The sequence below is a fragment of the Boleophthalmus pectinirostris genome, unplaced genomic scaffold (assembly GCF_026225935.1).
Source record: "Boleophthalmus pectinirostris isolate CB_2022bp ecotype Guang Dong unplaced genomic scaffold, ASM2622593v1 HiC_scaffold_16, whole genome shotgun sequence".
Lineage (NCBI taxonomy): Eukaryota > Metazoa > Chordata > Actinopteri > Gobiiformes > Gobiidae > Boleophthalmus > Boleophthalmus pectinirostris.
In genome coordinates this window covers 6,504,295-6,527,542 of record NW_026571095.1, presented here as the reverse complement: position 1 = coordinate 6,527,542, position 23,248 = coordinate 6,504,295, and the positions used below count along the sequence as shown (strand labels likewise).

At 39.7% G+C, this 23,248-nt stretch overlaps 1 protein-coding gene across 4 annotated transcripts in view; it reads right to left on the bottom strand.

Moving 5' to 3' along the window:
- LOC110174801 (cAMP-specific 3',5'-cyclic phosphodiesterase 4D-like) overlaps positions 1-23,248 on the bottom strand; it is a 131,056-nt gene that overhangs the window by 67,632 nt on the left and 40,176 nt on the right. The window contains exon 3 of one of the 4 annotated variants that reach the window (XM_055151822.1): positions 4,400-4,545. The exons of the other annotated variants lie outside the window; for them this stretch is intronic. Within the exon in view, the coding sequence (XP_055007797.1) occupies positions 4,400-4,494 (95 nt within the window). The 5' untranslated portion in view covers positions 4,495-4,545. The remainder of the gene's footprint in view (positions 1-4,399; positions 4,546-23,248) is intronic. 4 annotated transcript variants of the gene reach the window in all.

The following is a 23,248-nucleotide window of genomic DNA, read 5'->3' as shown; positions in this document are numbered from 1 at the left end:
TAAAAATAGTTTTGCTTAAACATTGAATCCAGAACAAACATAATATAAAATAATAACAACATTTTAAATAAATCATGTCTCTATAGTTGATCTGTGTCTCTATCTATATCTGTGGCCAGCAGGCAGCTCTAATACATATTTGAGATGATCTTGCGGGCCAAATATAATTATATCCCGGGCCAAATTTGGCCCCCGGGCCTGAGTTTGACATGTCTGGTCTAGAGCCAGTCGTCAGTAAAAGCGTGTGGTTTGGAGCAGCCGGAAGACTTTGGAGGAAGAAGTTTGTGTGTTACATTAAATGACAATGATCAAGAGTCTTTATTGTTTATGTTCAGGAAACTGATGTCAAACTAGGACTGTCAAAAGAATCAAAAATCAGATGCTACATCTGAAACTAGATTCTCATTTGAGCAGGAATCAATACTAACAAAAAGTTTAATTCAAATGACAGAAATGAAGCTTTCCTGAATAGTTTTAGGATGATCTTGAGCTGAATCAGGTCTTGAGCTGAAGTGTCAGAGCACATAGACCAGTACACACACGAACACTATGAACCTACTGCACCACTGACCATTACACACATATAACACACGTGGGAACTAGTACTACCATTTAATGTTGAAATTCACATTCTACTGTTTAAAGAAAGAGCAGTATTAGAATCAGTATTGAACCTGGAGTATTCCTTAGTATCCAAATCAAGACTCGTGACTAAACCAAAAGACCAAAACAATGAAACTGATCTATAACAGCCCAGAAGTCTCACCACCACCACCACCACAGTAATCAAGTCAATTTAGCCCATGCATGAAGAGTGAATTGTGGCATGCAGTAGCTGACATAAGAGACAACACAGAGTAAACTTGAGCTGTTCTAGTTACCGCCGGCGTTTCTGTACGATGTCAATGGGCCTGTTCACCGCGCAGGGGGACCCCCACTTGTTGCAGCTCCTCTGTCCCATCCCGGTCAGATAGTTGGGAATGCTCATCTCTTTTCCCACACGAGTATCAATAAATTTTTCCTTTCGTTTTTGTCTTTCTTTTCTAAACTCTACCTCCACCTCCTCCTCCTCACCCTCCTCCTCTCCTGCGCTTCCTCCTCAGATCTGGACCATCTCCGGCTAGTGCGTCCTCGGCACCAGCCCGCTTCCTCTGCTTTCGCTCCCGGTCAGGAGAGCTCATTCCTTCCCCCGTGGACAGCTGCTGGTTAGACTCCTCCAAAGGTCCAAGCTCCCATTACAGTAAAGAAGAAGAAGAACACGAAGATGAAGAAGAAAAAGTAGTAGCAGTGCAGTAGCAGTCTCTCTGGTTGCATCTGAGTTCCTGGATGGTGTGGAGTGTAATCTTATAAATAGGGCTGTCCTTTAGCTCGCAGTGGCCGGTAGGTTGGCAGCGTGCAAGCTCGTCTCACCTCCTCCTCCTCCTCTTTCTTCTCTTTCTTGTCGTTCTTCTCTTGAGTGGGTAAATGTGCTGTGGACTTGCTCCTGACAGAGTTGCAGCAGCCGGAGCGCTTTGTGTGTGAAGAGAAGCGCGTGCGTCACTATAGGCATGTGATCCAACAAGTGTCTGTCCCTCTGCCTGAGCCGCCGCTGCTGCCACTGCGAAGGAACGACAGAGCCGAGAGAGAGAGGAGAGAGAGGAGAGAGAGAGGGAACGGGAGGGGGACTGTGAGAGACGGACAGAGAGCGAGGGAGAGGGGAAAAGAGCGAGGGAGGGAAGAGGAGGGGGAGTGTGTAGAGGAGAGAGGGAGAGAGAGGGAGAGAAGGAAGAGGAGAGGGAGTGTGTAGAGGAGAGAGAGAGAGGGAGAGAGTGGGGGTGTGCTGGGGAGAGCGAGAGAGAGAAAGAGAGAGAGAGAAAGAAGGAAGAGGAGAGGGAGTGTGTGGGAGAAAGAGAGAGAGAGGGAAGAGAAGAGGGAGTGTGTGAGAGTGTGTGAGAGAGTGAGGGGGAGGGGGAGTGGGAGAGAGAGATTGAGAGAGCGAGAAAGGAGGAGAGGGAGTGAGTGTGTGAGAGAGATTGAGGAGAAATGGGAGAGAGGGAGAGAAGGGGAAGTCTGCGGGGAAGAGAGAGGGAGAGATTGAAAGAGCAAGAAAAGGAGAGAGGGAAGAGGAGAGGGTGTGTGTGTGTGAGAGAGAGAAAGAGAGAGAGAGGGGAGAGTGGAGGGAGAAGGGGAGTGTGCAGGACAGAAAGAGGGAGAGACTGAGAGAGCAAGAAAGTGTGTGAGAGAGAGAGGGAGAGAGGGAGAGTGAAGGAGAGCGGGAGAGAGAGAGAGTGAGAAGGAAGAGTGTGTGGTAGAGAGGGAGAGACAGAGAGAGAAAGAAAGAGAGAGAGAGGTGGGGGTGCGGGAGGAGAAGAGAGGTGGGGGCGTGGGGATATTTTACACGAGGAGGAGAAGTTTGGGAGTGAGCTCAGAGCTGAGAAAAGGAGGCAGGATATTGGAGATTCACAAACGTGCTCACGCCGTTAACCCCTTCAGGACTGCAGAGGTGTGACGTTTCAACACTCAAGATACTCAAGACCTCACACTCATCTTTTACTTTCCTTGTTCCTTATAACTAATAAAATGTATTTCTCATCAACAGATCAGGTGTGTTGTAGTGCTGCCAAAAGTATCAAAAGTCACATTCTAAACCAGGTTCATTCATTTGAGCAAGAATCATTTAATGGTTTCAGCTTCATGTGCAGCCAGTGCAGTTTTGAAGTCTGAACTTTTCATCAATCTGAAATCTACTGATACTAAAACAGTCACATTCACAGACAGAAATGAAACGTTCCTGAATGTCTTTAGAATGATGTTGAGTTGTATCAGAACAACTGTCAGAGCACATAGACTAGTACACACACATGGACCAACATGGAACCTAGTAGAGCACTGAGGGACAGATATAAATATAGATATAAGACCACATGGGAATAGAAAGTTCTGTTATCTAGTGTTGAAAATCACATTCTATTAACAGAAGAGTGTTTTTTAATTGAGTATGGAGTTTATTTCTTAGTACAGAAATGGAGTTTGGAAATTTTTTGTAACACCAGTGCACTGTAGTTCATCTTAGAACTAAAGATAATTGTAGAAACTTCTGCATTCTTGGTATTTTAAAGTCCTATATTACACAAATTGACTCTTGTGAGCCATGTTACAATGTTGTTACCTCCTCAAAAAAAGAGTTGTTTTCAAGTGAACAGCTCCTTTAGTTCAGTAGAGATCAGCAATTCCAGGTCTGAAATGATCCAAATGATTCTAGTGAAGGTGTGTGGAGTTTAAAAACACATTCGAGCACTTTGTGTATCTGAGAGGGTAAACAAAACACAGTTCCAGGTATGTTTTTGATGAGGAAACAGCAGAATAACACGCACTTTTACTTCTCCCACAAACACATGGCTCCAGTTGGACACTTTGTTTGAGTCTGGTGTGGTAAGCTCCAGCCTCCTGGTTCACTTCACTGCCCTGTTGTCAAATATTTCCTGTTTAAACGTTGTGCTGGCTGCTCAGCTGGTCATCCGGGTTGTAGGATTTTGTGTTTACTTTGTGATTTTTTTGTTCTTCAGAAGGAGCATAGGATCGTACTGCTAACTGGAAAGGTTCAATAGTAGAGATGGCTAGATCACTTAAACATGCATGGATGACATCTATAACCCCGGACGCTTTTGACGAGGGGACAATGTTATAACAAAAAGCAGAGTTTGCATAATACTCCATCTTTAGAGATGATACTGTATTTTCTGAACTATAAGTCTCTCTGGAGTATAAGTTGCATCAGCCAAAAAATGCATAGTGAAGAATAAAAAAAACACATATAAGTCGTACTGGACTATAAGTAGCATTTTTTGGGATCTTTTTTTTTTATAAATTCAGAGACCGAGACATTTCATGTTGAAAGTCAAGTTCTACTAATAACAATAGAGTAGAGAACAATAGACTGAAAAGGCGTCACATATGAACAGTTCTTCAGATAAACTATAACATAAACAACAGAACAGAACAAGTTTACCAAACTCTCCATCTCACTCAAAATCACTAAATCCATTCAATTCTTCATCGTCGGTGTCACTTTTGAGCAACTCTGCCAACTCAAGTTAAATCTAGTGTTTAGCCTACAATTTAGTTAAGTTTTTTTTTTTCTTCTTCATTACAGTTCAAGTTTCCTCCACTTTTCTCCAGTCCCTCCAGTTTCTCATTCACTCCAAACTTTCTTTCTGCTGCTTGATTGCCATTTTCAGCTGCATATTTCAGTACTTGCAGTTTGTAATCTTCAGAATATGATGAACAGTTTATTGCCGTGTGATAAAATCAGTTCTGATGTTAAATGAACATTAGTGACCTGTATGTGGTAAATGCAGGTGAGTGCGTAAAAGACAAGAAGAAACATCTCAAACTTCAGTAGCCGCACATCCACTCATACCTGATCCATACACCTATCCCCGCCCCCGAGAGAGTGAAATCTGCAAGACACTGACATGATCCAGACAGAACAGAGACTCTTTTTGCAGGAGACATGCACAGTAGAGCCAGGTGACGGTGGTGCAGGAGTCACAGGAACCACCCAAACTGTGAAAAAAGTGTGACTTACAGTTCAAAAAATATGGTAGGCTATTTTCTGATCCATGTTCTAATGTAGTTTGCTCAACACAAACAGACCTGGAGTTTAGTTTTGTTTCATTCACACACCTTTAACACACAAACTCTCAAACTGTAAACACTCCACCACCTTCTGATGTCACATGGTAATACAGGAAATGCTTCACACACTTTCACTGGAAACATTTGGATGATTTCAGTCCTGGAATTGCCACTCCCTACTGAAGTAAATGTAAAAGGAGCTGTTCACTTAAAAACTACCACTTCATGACATCACAAGGTGGAACAGAGCATTTGGAGCTTTGGAGAAGTAGACAGTCTAAATAAAGGTGCTACTCAAACATGTGTGAATGAAACAAAACACAACTGTGGGTGTGTTTTTGAAGAGGTATCAAGACTATAACATGGCTTAAAGTTCACAAGAATCCATCATGTGTGATATGGGCCCTTTAAGAAACAGAATAATCGTGCGTGTAAATGAAGTTGTGCACACAAACTGCCTGTTTAAATGTAGTTCCGGCTGCTCGGCTGGTCATCCGGGCTGTAGGGTTTCATGTTTACATTGTGTATTTGTGTGGAGAGCCCCGGGCCCTGGGTGACCTCTATAAGCCGTGAGAGGGAGAGAGGACGTTCTGTATAAAGGGCGGACCTGTGTCTCATCTGCTTACTCTAATACCCCATCAAAACAGACTGACATCAATCTCTTTACACAACCAGCTAACCGTGCTAAGTGAGCTAACAGAGTAACAGCCTCTGTAGGAGTCTCCTGTACACAACTCCTTACTCGTGTTGTCAACGTACACAAAGGTCAAACTTGATTTCAATACTAAGGAATATCCAAATCTAAATCCACTTTATTTCCACAAAGCATTTTCCAAAGTGCTGCACAGGAATCAGAAAATGAAGACAACAAAAAGGCAAATATGTTACACCCTTATCATCAGAAGGCCCACTAGTCAGAAAATCATTCCCTCTTCTATTGGATTGTCAGCAACATATCTCTTGAACAACTGAATGTATATTTGATGAAAGCAAGAGGGAATAATCCCTGGATATCAGGGAAGAATTAGTAAACTTTTGGATGTTTACCAATTAAAAATGGCTGCAACATCAACATTTTAAGAGATACTGACAGGAAAACGCATAATCATGCATAACAGCATTAGCTAAGGCCAGCATTACTTAATGTGTTGGTTTACAAACCCACCAATGCTATATTAAAAGAAAAAGATTTAAAATAAAATTGAAATGAAGGTTGTAGAGCTCGAATTACTGAACATTTTGCAAGTTGTTGCCTGAAAATCAGACAATTATTAACCCTGTTACACTTAAGATGCCATTTCCACCCAAATCATTATTTCCTCAAACATTTTTGCTGTATTTTAAGGGTTTAATATATGTATTACTTTTAATATTTACTTTTTAAAATATTTAAAACTTGAAATACAATTTCATTTGTAACAGTTTGTAAAGAAGGTTCCAGAGCTTACAGAGAAAGCCCCGTCCCCCCTGATTTTAAGTCTCATCTTAGGCACTACGAGCCGGGTCCTCAGAGCGAGGGGGGGTTGTACATTTGGAAGAGGTCCCAGACGTATTGTGGAGCTAGTCCATTCAAAGCTTCAAAAACAAATAATACAATCTTAAAATCAACTCTAAAATGAACAGGGAGCCAGTGCAACCAAGAGACAGAGAAAAGTAAAGTGCATTACAGAGACTCAATACTCAGTACTGACTCCAATACTACGATGATAGTATCTCTTTATTTAGATAATACAATATGATTTTCAACATTAAATCATTGTTGTTTGTCATTTCTTTTCTATTCCATGTGTGTTATATGTGTGTAATGGTCAGTGGTGCAGTAGGTTCATGTTGGTCCGTGTGTGTACTAGTCTATCTGACACTTGTTCTGATACAGCTCAACATCATTCTAAACTATTCAGGAAAGCTTCATTTGTGTCCTGTGAATGTGACTTTTTTTTTAGCATTTATTTACTTAGTATTATGATGTGTTTAAAGGGGACATACAGGAGCAGGGCTGGTATCATTAAGAAGTTGCAGATACGATACATATCACAATACAGTGCACTTTTGATTTGATGCAATATATTTCAAATCGATTAGATACAGTTCAGTAATAATAAAGGCTAAATCATGTCTGTGATACTAAAAATGTTTATGAACCACTTTTTGTGCAAAGTTTAAATGAAACATAAATATTTTACTGTACTGTATCAACTTCCATTTGGGCTTCCTACATTATGATAAGAGAAAGTGTCTTGCCCCAGTACACATATATTGCATCAGCAGCTCTTGACATTAAAATAACTCTGAGCTTTCTGCATCTAATTATAAAGCATTTTGATGTCTGACAACCAGGAAGTGCACCGTTAGCATGCGAGTCATTATTAGAATCCCACTGAAGGCAAAACTCCACTCTGGTCTCTGAAAGTTGTGAAAAGCGTCTGTAAACTCATCACGGTGAATAATTAGAGCGCTCTGAATACATAAGGGAAGTCAGGAATAAGTTTGGACCAGTGCAAATTGTTTAAAGGTGCACTGCGTAACTTTTCTAGTGGAGGAACTGCCAACCTGCTTGTCGTCATGGAAATGTTATTTGTTTGCCTAGAGCAGTACAGGTCAGACCTGCGGAGAGGCAAACCTATTCACAGACACAATGATTGTACTTTTGAGCAACAGAAACACCTGTAATGAATAAACGCTACATAGATGAGTTTAATGTCACACTGTGGAACATTCCAGGCAAAGCGATAACATCTCCATGGAGACAAGCAAGTGACAAACCCTCCAATATAAAAGTTGTGCAGTGCATCTTTAAAATGAAATTGTTCTGTTTTTCACATTCACATAAGACAGAGTATGTGAAAAACAACTAAAAGTCTTGATTTTTGTTACATCCAGGAAATTCCCTCACTCGTTGCTCACATTAAAGTGCATAAAGTGCTCAGAGAAAGTAATCTGAGTGCTGGAGGAAAGATGTATGAAGCCTGAGATGACGTCAAGAGGTGCGGGTGCGTCAAGAGTTTGGAGCTAAAGGGAGACATAAATATGGAGGATTACTCAAACAAAACAAAATCACGTGTGTTTGGAGGAAGAAAGCACACAGGCTCATGAACAGACGCTAAAAAGTCAAGTTTATAGACTGTGAGTGAACAGAGTGCAGAGGAAAAAGTCAGTTAAGATCAAATAACATTTGATTTCTGAAATAAATAACGCTCAGAATTAAGAGGCACACAAGTATTTAAAGGTGCACCATCAAACTGGTCTGGTGGAATATCCATCACCCGCCTGTTTCCATGGAGATGTGCCTCAAATGTTCCACAGTAAAGCCAAAAATTTCAATTCAAATGTCAGATTAGATTTGTGAAGACTCACCCTACTCAAAGTAAGAATACAGGTTTTTAAAGATATTTTGGAGCAATAAATGACACCTGTAGTTGAATATATGTAAAACAGATGAAACTAAAGCATTACCATCTCCATGGACACAAAACAGGTTGGGAACTCTCTCCAGAAAAATTACACAATGCACCTTTAAAGACCAATGCAGCAGAGCAGAACAGCTGAATGATCCAGTCTGTTTACGTGAGATCCATTTTGACAAAAACTTGTACTGTTATTTTAATTATTGGTCCATAAAAACTTGGGTGTAAGTCTGATTTGAACATTATTTATGACAGAAGTCAAGTTTTCTCAGAGTTAATAGACTTTTTGACCTGAAAAGTAGGAGTGAGCTGTTCTAGAGTCATTTAAATAGTAATATAAATATTTTTTTTATAAAGCACTTTTAAAAACAAAAAGCATAAAAATAGCAAACAGAAAGCACAAAAACAGACAATGATGCAAACAATTAGATTAATTATAACAAATAAATAAATAAACAATAAAATAAAAAGAAATAAGGAATAAAATCAAGTTAAAACCAGCGAAAGGAAGGCCAAACAATAAGAAGTGATTTAAAAGATGATAATGATGATGTAAGCCTTATATCCTCAGGCAAGTCGTTCCAAAGCCGAGGCACCGGGACTGAAAAGACTCCAGCACCTTCAGCTGGACTTTGGAACAACCACAGGGACCTGAGGATCTAAGACTGAAGAGGAACAGCCACAAGGACCTGCCTGATGATCTGCAGCTGTGGGAGGCCTGATGCAGGATTAAAAGTTCTGAAATGTAACTTGGTGCAAGACCTAAATGATCTTTAAAGTAATCAGTAAAATCTTCAAATTGATTCTAAAACACACAGGAGCCAGTGAAGTGAAGCACACGGGTCATGTGTTGATGTTTGTTAAACCCAGTGAGGAGCTGAGCTGCTGCTTCTGAACCATCTGGAGGCGGGAGATGGATTTGGAGTCAAGACCGGAGAGGAGGGAGTTGTAATAATCTAAATGGGAGAAGATGAGCGCATGGATGATTTTTTCAAGATTAGGGCGGGAGAGGATATGTTTAATTTGACTCATTGTGCAGAAAACAGGACTGGGTGACTTTTTTGATGTTTTAGTGTAGAGTCAATGATGGGTTGATGTGGGTATTTGGACATAACCTACTTTTCCTGATTGTTATCTGAATTATATGTGCAGGTTTGAAATAAATATTCTAACTAACTAATTTAGGTGCATTCTGGGAAATTTTGCGTGCACTGTTTTTTCACACACTGGACATTGGGACAGCAGTAAAAATGGAGTGACCAGTAAACAGAGCCTGAGGGGGTAAAGTGGACATTCGGACACAGCCCAAGTTTTTGTCACAGAAACAAAGAGGTCTTGATCCAAGTGTGAGGAAAGTTGCAGTACTTTAGAGCCTCTGTCTTTAATGAACAACTGAACTACATTAGTATTCTGTTCAGACCCACAACAAGTGACAGCAGCATAATGAGGAGCAGCCAGTGTTTCTCCATCAACATGTGCTCCAGGAGACTCCAGGAGACTCCAGGAGACTCCAGGAGACTCCAGGAGACTCCAGGAGACTCCAGGAGACTCCAGGAGACTCCAGGAGACTGACACGTGTTAAAAAGAGCTGTGAGTTTCAACTGTGATTTCAATTTCAGCACTACAAGAATTTTTTATCAGGCCTTAATTCTAGATTCTAGATCTTAAAAGTGCACTGTGTAACTAAAGGTGGAGGGTCTACTACCTACTTGTCTCCATGAAGATATTATTTTGTTGACTGGAATAGTCCACAGTAGGGCATTAAACATTAAATCTTATCTTTCTTGCATTTGCTCAGTGACATTACCCAGAAATGTTACACAGTGCACCTTTTAATTAATGTTTTTTATTTGAAACACAAAATTAAAGCAGTACTAAGTCACTTTCTGCAATAGAGCTCCCTCTACAGGTCGCTTATGAGAATACACTGATCTATGTTAGAAAGTAGTTTCATCATCACAAACACACCAGGAGTTTTGTTTTGTTTCATTCACACATGTTTAACACACAAACCTGCACATTTAGACTATATATATATATATATATATATATATATATATATATATATATATATATAAAAAATGTGTTTCTCACCTTCCACGGTGGTAGGTCTCTCTCACCCTCATTGAGCTCGGGTCCTCTACCAGAGGCCTGGGAGCTTGAGAGTTCTGCGCAGTATCTTTGCTGTTCCCAGTACTGCACTTTTCTGGACTGAGATGTCCGTTGTTTTTCCCGGTATCTGTTGTAGCCACTCTTCCAGTTTGGGGGTTACAGCCCCGAGTGCTCCGATCACCACAGGCACCACTGATGCCTTTACTTTCCAGGCTCTCTCCAGCTCTTCCTTGAGCCCCTGGTATTTTTCTAGCTTCTCGTGTTCCTTTTTCCTGATATTACCATCGCTTGGTATTGCGATGTCAACCACCCACGCTCTGCTCTGTTTCTTATCCACCACCACTATGTCTGGTTGGTTCGCCATCACCATTCTGTCAGTCTGTATCTGGAAGTCCCACAGGATCTTGGCTCGGTCATTCTCCACAACCTTTGGAGGTGTTTCCCACCTTGATCCTGGGGTTTCCAGCCCGTACTCTGCACAGATGTTTCTGTACACTATGCCCGCCACTTGGTTATGTCGCTCCATGTATGCTTTCCCTGCCAGCATCTTACACCCCGCAGTTATGTGCTGGACTGTCTCAGGAGCCTCTTTGCACAGTCTACACCGTGGGTCTTGTCTGGTGTGGTAGATCTGGGCCTCTGTTGCCTGGGTGCCCAGGGCCTGCACCTGAGCAGCCAGGATCAGTGCCTCTGTGCTGTCCTTCAGACCAGCCCTCTCAAGCCATTGGTAGGATTTCTTGATATCAGCCACTTCAGTTATGTTCCGGTGGTACGCCCCATGTAGGGGTTTGTCCTGCCATGATGGTTCCTCCAGCACCTCTTCCTCTGGACCCCACTGTCTGAGATATTCTCTGAGCACCTCATCTGCCGGGGCCTTGTCCTTGATGTACTCAAGGAGCTTGGATGTTTCATCCTGGACAGTGGTCCCCACACTCACTAGTCCTCGGCCTCCTTCCTTCCGGCCTGCGTACAGTCTCAGGGTGCTGGATTTGGGATGGAACCCTCCATGCATGGTCAGAGATATATATATATATATATATATATATATATATATATATATATATATATATATATATATATATATATATATATATATATATATATATATATCTGTAGTTCTTCTCTCAAACAGAAGTCATGAGGTGATACAGGAAGTGCTCCACTGTGTTTTTCAACTACACACACCTTCACCAGAATCATTTGGATACTTACAGCTCCGGTCTTTACAAAACAAAAGGTAAAAGGAAGCTGTTAAATTGAAAACTACTGCTTCATGACATCACAAGGTGGAACAGAGCATTTTGAGCTTTGGAGATGTAAACAGACTAATAATAAAAGGCTACTCAAATATGTGTGAATGAAACAAAACACAACTGTGGGTGTGTTTTTGAGGAGGAACATCTGACTTAAACGTCACAAGAGTCCATTTTGTGTAATACAGGTGCTTTAATAAAAACTGTACTAGTCTGACCAAGAGATTTGAAGTGAGCTCTCCAATGGCTGTGAGGGAGAAGGAGGAACAGATACACTGACGTCTTTTAAAGTCAACACGTGGATCCCATTCACAAAACATGCACAAAACATTTCCATACATGGACTTGGACTTTACCACGTTTGCCCATTTGACTGCGCCCAATTAAACTGCTAAATCAATCAGTGTTGTGCACTCACTGCTTTGGAATCACAGCAGTGAGATAAAGCAGGGAGAGTTCTATGTTATAGATAAGTACAGTATGTGTTTGACATGAAGCAATGGAACAGCATGGAGCAAGAGTTCATATAGTGCAGTGTTAAGGTGCTGCTTTAATCCTGGTCTAGTCCACGTTTAGATAAACCTTAATGTGCTGTATGTACGTAAGTTTGAAAGCACATTTAGACTTGGTTAAGACCTGTTTTAGTCCCAGTATCGACCTTTTTAAGTCCTGTTGTTGTCCCAGTTTTGGCCTTTTTAAGTCCTGTTTTAGTCTGTGTTTAGATGTTTTTAAGTCCTGTTTTAGTCTGTGTTTAGACGTTTTTAAGTCCTGTTTTAGTCTGTGTTTAGATGTTTTTAAGTCCTGTTTTAGTCTGTGTTTAGACGTTTTTAAGTCCTGTTTTAGTTGCAGTTTTGGCCTTTTTAAATCCTGTTGTCGTCCAAGTTTTGGTCTTTTTTAAGTCCTGTTTTAGTCCCAGTTTTGGCCTTTTTAAATCCTGTTGTAGTCCCAGTTTTGGCCTTTTTAAATCCTGTTGTAGTCCCAGTTTTGGCCTTTTTAAATCCTGTTGTAGTCCCAGTTTTGGTCTTTTTAAGTCCTGTTTTAGTCCCAGTTTAAACCTTTTTAAGTCATGTTTTAGTCCCAGTTTAGACCTTTTTAAATCCTGTTTTAGTCCCAGTTTTGGTCTTTTTAAATCTAGTTTTAGTCCCAGTTTTGGCCTTTTTAAATCCTGTTTTAGTCCCAGTTTTGGCCTTTTTAAATCTAGTTTTAGTCCCCGTTTTGGCCTTTTTAAGTCCTGTTTTAGTTGATGTTTAGACCTGGTCAGTTCCGGGTTAAATTCTATTTTAGTCCCAGGTGAGTCCTTGTCAAGTCTTACATTATTCCCACTAATTAAACCTGGTTAAGTCCTGTTTTAGTCCCAGTTGAGACCAGGTTAAATCCTGTTTTAGTCCCTGCACAGTCAATTCTTTCTGTTTTTCATACTTTCTCATATATAATTCATCATTCAGTCTAAAACATGGATCTGCCTTTGGTTATTGAGAAACACCATTTAAGGACATGTGAGTTTAAAGGCTTAAACAGAGCTATATTAAAGAGTCTATATGTGTTCCTGTTTCCTGCAGTCGTCTGGCCCTGGTCCAACCTAAACAGTGTGTTTCCGCCCTGACATGACGACTCAGGGTTATATCTGACACCACATCTAAACCACACAGTTCAATCTGATAGAGAAGCCCACAAGCCAAACACATGCAACTTTAACTGAGAACTCCCCACTCGTCTTCTACAACACACACTGGCTCAGGACTAACACAGCAGCAAAGTGGTCAAAGTGAAAACAAGGCTTGGATGGATTTACACCAGCAGTCAACAGTTTGGCCACGCTTTTCCATTTATGTTTATTCTTTATTTTCATGATTATTTACATTGTAGATTCTCAGTGAAGGCAACTATGAATGAACATGTATGGAATGTAAGAAACTAAATATTCGCTTAACTTTCATTTTTTGAAATAGCCACCCTTTACTTTGAGTCCTGGTTTGCACTTCTGGCAGTTCTTGACCCTGACCCTGGTACGTCAGTGCAGGTGATGTTTCCTGGGCCCTAGTGCAGAGTCTGGGTCAGTCGCTGTTTGTCCAGAGCAGAAGCGGCTTCAGGTGCACACTGATCTTGTACCAGTAGAGGGCGCTGGCACCTGTTTAATGAGTGAGTTCGATTGTGAAAATGTGGTGAAAATATCAGCAAAGCTCATCATGATTCTGTTTGCGATTGCGGTTTTAAAATCAGGCTTGAGATTGACAGTGCACAGTTTAAACACATCCAGCAGTGTTGAGATTGGACATTATGCTCTTAACCGTATCTGACATGACTGAGTGAAGAGATGATCTTCTGCACATTGTCTCGAGTGCAAATGCGTCACAAAGGATGAGGTGAGGTCCATGTGAGACACACCAGACCTGCTCCTGCTCTACACCAGACACACAGACAAGTGAGTCCTGTCACTCCACAGTTTGAGTCATTTGCAGAATTTGCGTCAGTCATGTTAGCCATTAGCTTGACTTTATTTTATTTTACTCTTCAGAAAAATATTATCTGTTAGTTGAACCTAAGTTCACCATTTCCCAAGTTACACAGCGTTTGCAAAGAAAGTTTCATTTGTAAATGCAGTGAATGCAAAAAACAAAACAAAACAAAAAAAACACTCAAATCAGTTCAACTGTTGCCACAGTAAATAAAGATCGACTGATATGTTTTTTCATTTCCGAGGCCGATAAGATAAAGGGTCGATTTGTCTTATTTTAAATTTTTTTTACCACAACCCCATAAGGGAACTGTGTAGTCACATTTTGTGCTGTTTTCTCTTCTTAAATTAAATGTTAAAATAAAGATTGTGTGTGTTTTTAGGCAGCAGATCAACCAAAACAAAATATCAGCTTGTGCTGGAGATTTAAGGCCAATAGTCAAATCATGAAACAGTCCAAATATCAGCCTGATATATCGGCCAGTCCATATATATATCTATCTATCTATCTATCTATCTATCTATCTATCTATCTATCTATCTATAGTAAATGATAAGCACCTGGACAGGCACTTATCAAATTTAAATACAAATTAAATTCAGACTCAGACTGGGGAATGACAGGCCCTACAACCCTGTGGTGTCCAGGCTCCTGGTTTCCGGGCTCCTGGTCTCCGGGCTCCTGGTTTCGGGGCTCCTGGTCTTTGGGCTCCTGGTTTCCAGGCTCCTGGTCTTTGGGCTCCTGGTTTCCAGGCTCCTGGTCTTTGGGCTCCTGGTTTCCAGGCTCCTGGTCTTTGGGCTCCTGGTCTTTGGGCTCCTGGTCTTTGGGCTCCTGGTCTCTGGGCTCCTGGTTTCGGGGCTCCTGGTTTCCGGGCTCCTGGCTGTGAGCGAGCCTGATGGGTGGAAGGGTGCTGAGGTCATGCTTTGGACGGACGCTGCATTCCTGTGTAACGAGCCGGTGAAGTCAGCGCAGTGTGACCGTCCGCTTGGCCCAAACGATGACTCCAGTTCCTCTGCTCCATCAAAAGAACACCAGGACTAAACTAATTAGGGAGAGTTCAGTGCGTGAATAATGAGCAGTTAACTTTAGCTAAAACAATCCAGCAGGCACAGAGCGTCAGTGTACGGACACACTAATGATGTTTGAGGTATCAATGCACAAACCAGGACCAGGACAAACTGTACAACAGCCTTTGGACTGACCTCATGGCCCTGTGCTCACGCACAAGAATGACCATTACATAAGGTGTGCACAGAACACACAATATCATCACAGAGATAAACCAACCCATACACTGGACCAATATCTGCACTTTTAAATGAATCAGTTATCACCATTAAATCTCCAGCACAGACCGATATTTAGTTTGAATCAATGTGCTGCCTGAAGAACAGACATGTTTTATTTGAACACTGTAGTGTGAAGAGATGAGGACAAGTGCACAGAACATGAGTGCACTGCTCTTACAGGTTTGTAGTCAAATCTAAATCTGCCCTACACAGAAGCCCAAAAATATCTACAGAGTTCAGTTTCTCTGGATTCTAAACAATCAGTATCGGTATTGGCCATGAAATAAAACGATATCACTTGTGTTTATTACTGATAACTGCAGTAACATAACTGCAGTAAAATAACTGCAGTAACATAACTGCAGTAATATAACTGCAATAACATAACTGCAGTAACATAACTGCACTAATCAGGAATGTTCAAATCATTTCATATCGTCTTTTTGAAGTAAAAGTATGCTGCTAGAAAAGTATTCTATAAAGTGCAATTTCTTTAAAACTGTATCAAGTAAATGTAACTGAGTACTCCTCACCTCTGATAACACTATAGTTATAGTATGAGAAATATGTAAAAAATGTGAAAAGTACTACAAAAACTTTTCTCTTGTAAGTTTAGCTACTATTTCTAAGTTACAGTCATTTTACTTGAACAAACTTTGAAGCTGAACTCAAACTGTGCTGTTAGTTCAGTCTCGAGTCTGAGCATAATGTGGGATGCTTCGCCCTCTAGTGGTGATAACAAACACTCACACCTACTGCTGCAGAGCCAAACAGACACACCATTCAAACAAATGCAATGTTTTATCAAATCAATGAAATATAACCAAATAAACTCACAAGCATTTCAACAGAAAAATCAAGTCATATACACTACTGTGGAAAAGTCTGGACTCATCTCCTCGTTCAACACTTTTCTTTTTGTTTACTACTTTTGACATTTTTGATCCATACAGAGTATATGGTGCAAGATATAGAATTATGCAACAAAGAAAAAACAAGTTAAATAACTCAAGTAAATATTTTTTAAATATATATTTCAGATTAAAATCCTCAAAGTGTTCACCCGTTACTTTGTTAATCAGGCTGCAAACTTCTCTCAATGCTCATCAAGATAAAGTTCTCAACTGTTTTTCTCTTCATAACTTTGCCTTGACATGCTCAAGAAATACTAAAAACGCAGCAGTGATCAAAGCAAAGTGTGGATATTTAAATTAAAATATTATACATGTTATTTAGAGTTTATTTTTGTTTGCTACATTCATATTTGTCCAGTCATAGTTTTGCTGCCTTCAGTGAGAATCTACAGTGTAAATCATCTTGGACATAAAGAAGAAACAAATGAAAAAGTGTGTCCAAATGTTGCCTGCTGGTGTAATTACTTTGTGTGTAAGTTAAGATATCATTTCCTGTGGTGTCATGTTCAGAGGCAGATCGTGTGTTGGGTTTGGGCCCGTGTCAGTCTGTCCCGGCGTTTGGTCGATTGGTGATTGGGGAAATCAGTCATGCTGAAAATATGGAGTACAGCAGTGACGCACGGAGCAGCCGCACAGCTCTTATCGACCCACCAGGCGACGACGAGGGGGGCGGCGAGGGGGTAACAGAGGGGGACAGAAGAGGGGCGTGGACGGGGGACAGAAGGGGGAGAGTGGGGGAGGAGGCTATATTGGGACCTCTGACATTGACACTTTCTGCCTCACTGGCCTCACTTGACATTCTCTGTTTTTTGTTTAGTCATTTGTGTAAAGGGCCCATATTACACTATTTTCTGATCTATTTTATAATGTTTCCTCATCAAAAACACACCTGCAGTTGTGTTTTGTTTCATTCACACAAACCCTGCACATTTAGGCTGACTTATTTTCTCAAACGGGAAAAACTCGTTAACAGGAAATACTCATTCATTTACATGAGCTCAGCCCTGGAACCGTCAAACTCTACTGAATCAAATATTAATATAGCTGTTCACTTTGAGCACTGACAGACTAATAATAAAGGATTACTCAAACTTGTGTAAATGATACAAAACACAACTCCAGGTTTGGTTTTGATGAGGAAACAACATTCTAACATGACTTAAAGCTCACAAGAGTCACTTTTGTGTAATATAAGACCTTTAAAATCAGGATTCAGTTCACAAAGCATATTTTAAATGGCAAAGTAATACAAGAATCCCATGCATTTCAGAACGTGTTTATAAAAGTCTAGACTACAGGGTGAGCAGTTTGTTTTCAAACTAAAGATTAGATGTACTTAGGAGTGGAAATTGTTTAACTCAAATGATTGCAGCCATCGCTATTTGTATCAGTTATGACATGAAAACAAACAGGAATTTTTCCAACATGGGGAAAGTCACTGTCACACACTTTTAAAAACATCATACAAAGTCAAATGAACTTAAACGAGGCATTGCTGGTGCTGTATAACATGGAAGAAACACATTAAATAACATATTAAATAACTATGCTACACTATCAGTCAAAGTTTGGACATACTTTTCCATTTATATTTATGATTATTCTTATAGAGGTTAGGGTCATTATAGATTCTAACTGAAAGCATCACAATTATGAATGAACATGAACTTAACTTAAATGTTTTATTTAAAATTGACATGCTTTGTTTTAATCACTACTTTTGACACTGTTATTGACTCATTTCTTGACCCTGACACGGCACATCTGTAAAGTGAAAACCATTCCAGGAGACTTCATGAATAAGCTCATTGAGAGAAAGGGTTTGCAGTAAAATGAACAAAGTAAAGGGTGAATACTTTGAGGACATGTAATTCTGTATACAGGGTATCCACAGGTCTGACTAACCCAAATTTAAGACTTTTTAAAGACTGTTTTAAGACCACTTAAATGAAAATGAAGACCAACATTGCACCATTATGCAGCGAAAAACACCAGATCCAATTCGAATAATGACCAAACAACGACTGCATCTAGAACCTAAGAGCCACTGTAAATTAAACCAACACTTCTCCACGATCCATCCAACGTCTTCTTCCACTCTACTGATGGTTTACTCATTGCCGCTGGTTCCAGAAACCAAAGTATTGTTTGTATAGACTCCAAATTAGATGTTCATGCACATTAAGTGATTTCACGTTGTTATGTTTTGTCTTCCCTCCGTTTAACATCGCACTGCAGCCTGGTTGAGTATACAGACAAATAGGCTCATGAAATGTAAGACCTTTGTGAAAAAAATAAAACTTGTACAGCATCATTTAAGACTTTTTAAGGCCTTCATTTAGGAACATGAAATTTAAGATCTTTTTAAGGCTTTTAAGACCTTGTAACCACAAGGTCTAACCCTGTTATATCTTCCACTGCATATTTGATGTTTTCTGTATGTATCTAAAATGTAGAAAGTACTAAGCAAAAAAAAGAAAAAAAGAAAAAAACACTTGATTATAGTTTGCAGAGACGACACTTGTTTTGCCTTTATTATGTAATACATGCAAAACTGCTGTGATTTCCCTGTCCCCAAACACTCACTTTACACTTAAATCTAACTTAAGTTCCAGATGCAAACCACCACTAAACCCTACATCACAGAAAATCATGTCTTTGTTAAAGGTGCGCTGTGGGACTTTTCAGCAGGGTCCACAGTAAAGTGTTAATCTCACTGGAGAAAGCAAGCAGCGACACCAGGACATCTTACTGAATTTGGACAATAAAAGCACACCTAAAGAAATAAATAAAAGAAGGATATATTTAATGCCATACTTCGGGGCATTCCAGGCAAAGCAATAACATCTCCATGAAAACAAGAATTGTACAATGTGCCTTTAAGGAGGGCTGCACGATTTACAAAAAATATCTAACTGCAATTTTTCTGACGAGCAATTTATGTTCTAATGAAAGTGTTCTGTTCAAAGTTCACATTTTAAACTCATACACAAGAACTGAGAAACAAACTACACCTTCACTAGAATCATTTGGATGATTTCATCTCTGGAATTTCACATCTATACTGAACAAAAGGTAAAAGGTAAAAGGTAAAATGTAAAAGGTAAAAGGGAGCTGTTAACTGTGAACTACAGAGCATTTGGAGTTTTGGAGATGTAGACAGACTAATAATAAAAGGTTATTCAAATGTGTGAATGAAACAAAACATAACTCCATTATGTTTTTCAGGAGGTAACATCATTATAATATGACTTATAGAAGATACAGGAGATTTTGTTGTTTGCGGAGGAAATTATGGTACTAAAAAAACTGCAGTCTTTGCGATGTGCTCATTTTGGTTCATTGTGTCGTCTTATTCCTAATTACCACATTGTTTCAGTCATTAAATATCTAAGAGAACTACACCATGGTCAGATTCTAAAGCGGCAGAGACTATGGGAGCCGACCTGACCCAAATGTTTTTGCCAATCGATCTGTCAATCTTTATTTGTGTTACGCTTTTCACACACATGGAACCCAGTCTGTACAGTGTGTAGTAGTGCTGTCACCAGACTAACACTTTAAACTCCATTTTGATACTAAGAAACAGACTTGACCCTCAATACCGATTCTGAGACTAAAGTGATCATAAAAACACTTTTTAGACAATAGAAGGTTATTTTCAACATTACTGCAGTACAGTACTTTCTTTTCTATTCCCATGTGTGTTATGTGCAGTGTTGGGGAGTAACAGATTACATGTACCGGAGTTACATAATCAGAGTACAAATTATGAGTAACTGTATTCAGTTACAGTTACTGTTTAAGTGAGTGGTATTTGGATTACAGTTACTTTGTTGAAATAAATGGATTACACAGAGGTTTTTTCCTGTCTAAACTATGCCTCAAACAGGATTTAACAGGACTAAATCCTGCTGTGTGGACCGTGTCTCCTCCTCTTCTATCACTAATATTTTTAATTTAGTTCAGTAAAGTCTGGGCTTTTTATTTTCTTTTATCAGACAAAACTTCAAACTTCTTATGTTACTATTTCTTCGTCTTTGCTTCTCTACAGCAAACCAAGTAATCCAAAGTATTCAGATTACGTTACTCACTTTAAGTAATTTAATGGATTATGTTACAAACTACATTTTGGGATATGTAATCTGTAATCTGTAGGGGATTACATTTTAAAAGTCACCTTCCCAACACTGGTTATATGTGTGTAATGGTCAGTGGTGCAGTAGGTTCATGTTGGTCCATGTGTGTGTACTAGTCTATGTGCTCTGACACTTGTTCTGACACAACTCAACATCATTCTAACACATTCAGGAAGCTTCATTTCTGTCCTGTGAATGTGACTTTTTTAGTATTGATACCTGCTCAAATGAGTATCTAGTTTTGATAGTTTTAGTATTAGTTCGTCCCTTTGTCAACCCTAAATTGGAGGCGTGCAGTTAAGTCCAGAGGTCAGGTGACGATATGGAGCTTTTAGACATTTTTGGAGTGTGTCACTGTCTTCAGATGGTGATTGAAAAGCCTATAAGAAAAGCAGCAGTATTGTGTTGAGTTGGTGTGGTGAGCCTCATTATCTCAGCACAGAGCCGCTCTATCTGCCCCTGCCTCCCTCCTCTTCTCACTTTGTCTTTTATTATCTATAGTCCACAGTCACATCCACAGCTGTCTCTGTCCAACTGTCTCAACTGTTTACAAACGCCACCCAGCTCCACTCACAAAGTCCAGGCGTGTCAAAAGAATACATCCACTTACTTATTCACAAAAACAAATAACAATATATTTCTTTGCTAATGTTTTAATACTTTACTAATACTTTGCAACAGAACAGCTAACAACACTCTGTTCCACCTTGTGTTGTCATGTGGTAATACAGAAAGTGCTCCACTGTGTTTTTAAACTCCATACACCTTCACTAGAGTCATTTGGATAATTTCAGTCTTAGATTTCCTCTAATAAACTCCAGGTAAATTGTAGCTGTTAACTTGAAAACTAACACTTGATGACATCATAAGGTCAAACAGAGCATTTTGAGCTTTGATGTAGACAGATTAATAATAAAAGAGTTACTCAAACATGTGTGAATGAAACTAAACACAACTCCAGGTCTGCTGAGGAGGTAACAATTATAACATGGTATATATATTATAACATGCTTTAAAGCTCATAAGAGTCAAGTCTGAGTAATATAGTACCTTTAAATTCTATACTCAGCACTCTGCACTCAGAAGAAATTTAGGAAAAAAAAAAAAAAAAAAAATATATATATATATATATATATATATATATATATATATATATCAAATCTACGATTTCACAGTGAGAAATGTGACTAAGTTTCAACCATCAATACACTTTTTGGCTGTGTGTCTGTGTCTGTGACTGTGTCTGTGTCTGTGTTTGTGTCTGTTTGTGTGTGTCTGTGTGTTTGTGTCTGTGTGTGTGTGTGTGTGTGTGTGTTTGTGTCTGTGTTTGTGTCTGTGTGTTTGTGTGTGTCTGTGTGTGTGTTTGTGTCTGTGTGTCTGTGTTTGTGTGTCTGTGTGTTTGTGTGTCTGTGTGTGTCTGTGTTTGTGTGTGTCTGTGTGTGTGTGTGTGTGTGTGTGTGTTGTGTGTGTGTGTGTATGTGTGTCTGTGTGTGTCTGCATGTGTGTGTGTGTGTCTGTGTGTGTGTGTGTCTGTGTTTGTGCCATGAAGGTAAATACGGTGTAGAGTGTGAGGAAGAGGAAGTGTTGAATGGCGTCCTGGTACTACACGGCTCATTCAGTCGGACTACAGCTCCACAGACACACGCCTTTATTACACACACACAGGTCTCTTTTATGACCTCTGGGTTCATCGTTTAGTGCTATTTACCAGGGAAATACAATGAACATATTATGTGCCATGTATTCTGAAAGGTACATCTGCCAAGAAGTACATGTCATTAGTCAAGTCAGGTTTATTCAGAAAACAGATTTAAAAACAACCACAGCTGCAACCACAAAGGCAATAGAAAGTCCAATCATATAAGACTAAACAAACCAAAAAAGTAAAACAATATAATATAATATAATATCATAATAAAATACACATGCTCTGCTCAGCATGCCAGTGCATACAGAGGAGTTTTCAACAGTGATTTAAAAGTATTAAAAACACAGGAAGTGAGAGTTTCAGAGGCTTTTCTTTGGGAAACATTCTGAACAGAGACTCCTCGAAGTCAAGGCTGAAAAGTTAGTGAAAATGATCAGCAGAGTGTTTCAGCAGGTTATGTCAGGTTGTGTCAGGTTGTGTCACTACATATAATAAAATAACACCCGCCGAGGCCTTTTAAGAGAGTAGGTCATGTGACAATGAGCATGTGACAAAACAATTATATACAGAAATATTTGACAGTTTTTAAAGATTTGGCTGTTCTAATATCCAGAAGAAGCCTGTTCCAGAGTCTGGGACCAGCTCCAGAGAAAGTCTGGTTCCCTCTAGTGAAATTATACTATTTTTTGGTCACACCATTTGCTATTTTAAGAATCAAAGCTAATAATTGCATTATTTTTGCATTAATACTTTGCAGCTGATGTCATCAACATTCTCTGGATCTGTGATGTTAACTGAAGGTACTACTCTATCTGAAGCTTTATTTTAATACAGTCTGACCAGAAACAGCTGATTTAATTGGAACTACAACACATGAGCTGATTTCTCTTGTTCAACACAGTTTAGAATTTTTGTTCAAAATCAAACTTCTAAACTGGACCATAAACACTTGTATCAATCTCAGGCTCCTGAAAATGCGTTAATTAAATCCATTATGTTGTTGTTGTTTTTTTTAGTTTCAAGACAATCTTAAAACTTATTGGGCAGTGTTTGCTAATGTGTATACTGTGCTTCCCTGAAAACTTCTGAACATGCTGCTACAGAGGTACATGTAGAGCACCTCCAGCGTGATGTTGCTGCGAAATATCAATAACTGCACAGGTGGTCTGGCAACAGTTAATTTGTGTAATCCTTGCATATTCTTTGATCCAGTGTTTGTCTCTTCTGCTCACCTCTGCTGACAACACTGCCCTTGTTCTTCAGGCTCATCTGTTCAATTACATAAGAACTGACTTTTGTCCTTATCAAACACCACACTTCTATAAGAGTAACCCAGCCTGTGATCCCATGTGTCGTTGTGTGGAGCTCTGGAGCAGTCTGTACAGATCAGGTAAAGAGAATGGGCCCGTTGTGAGC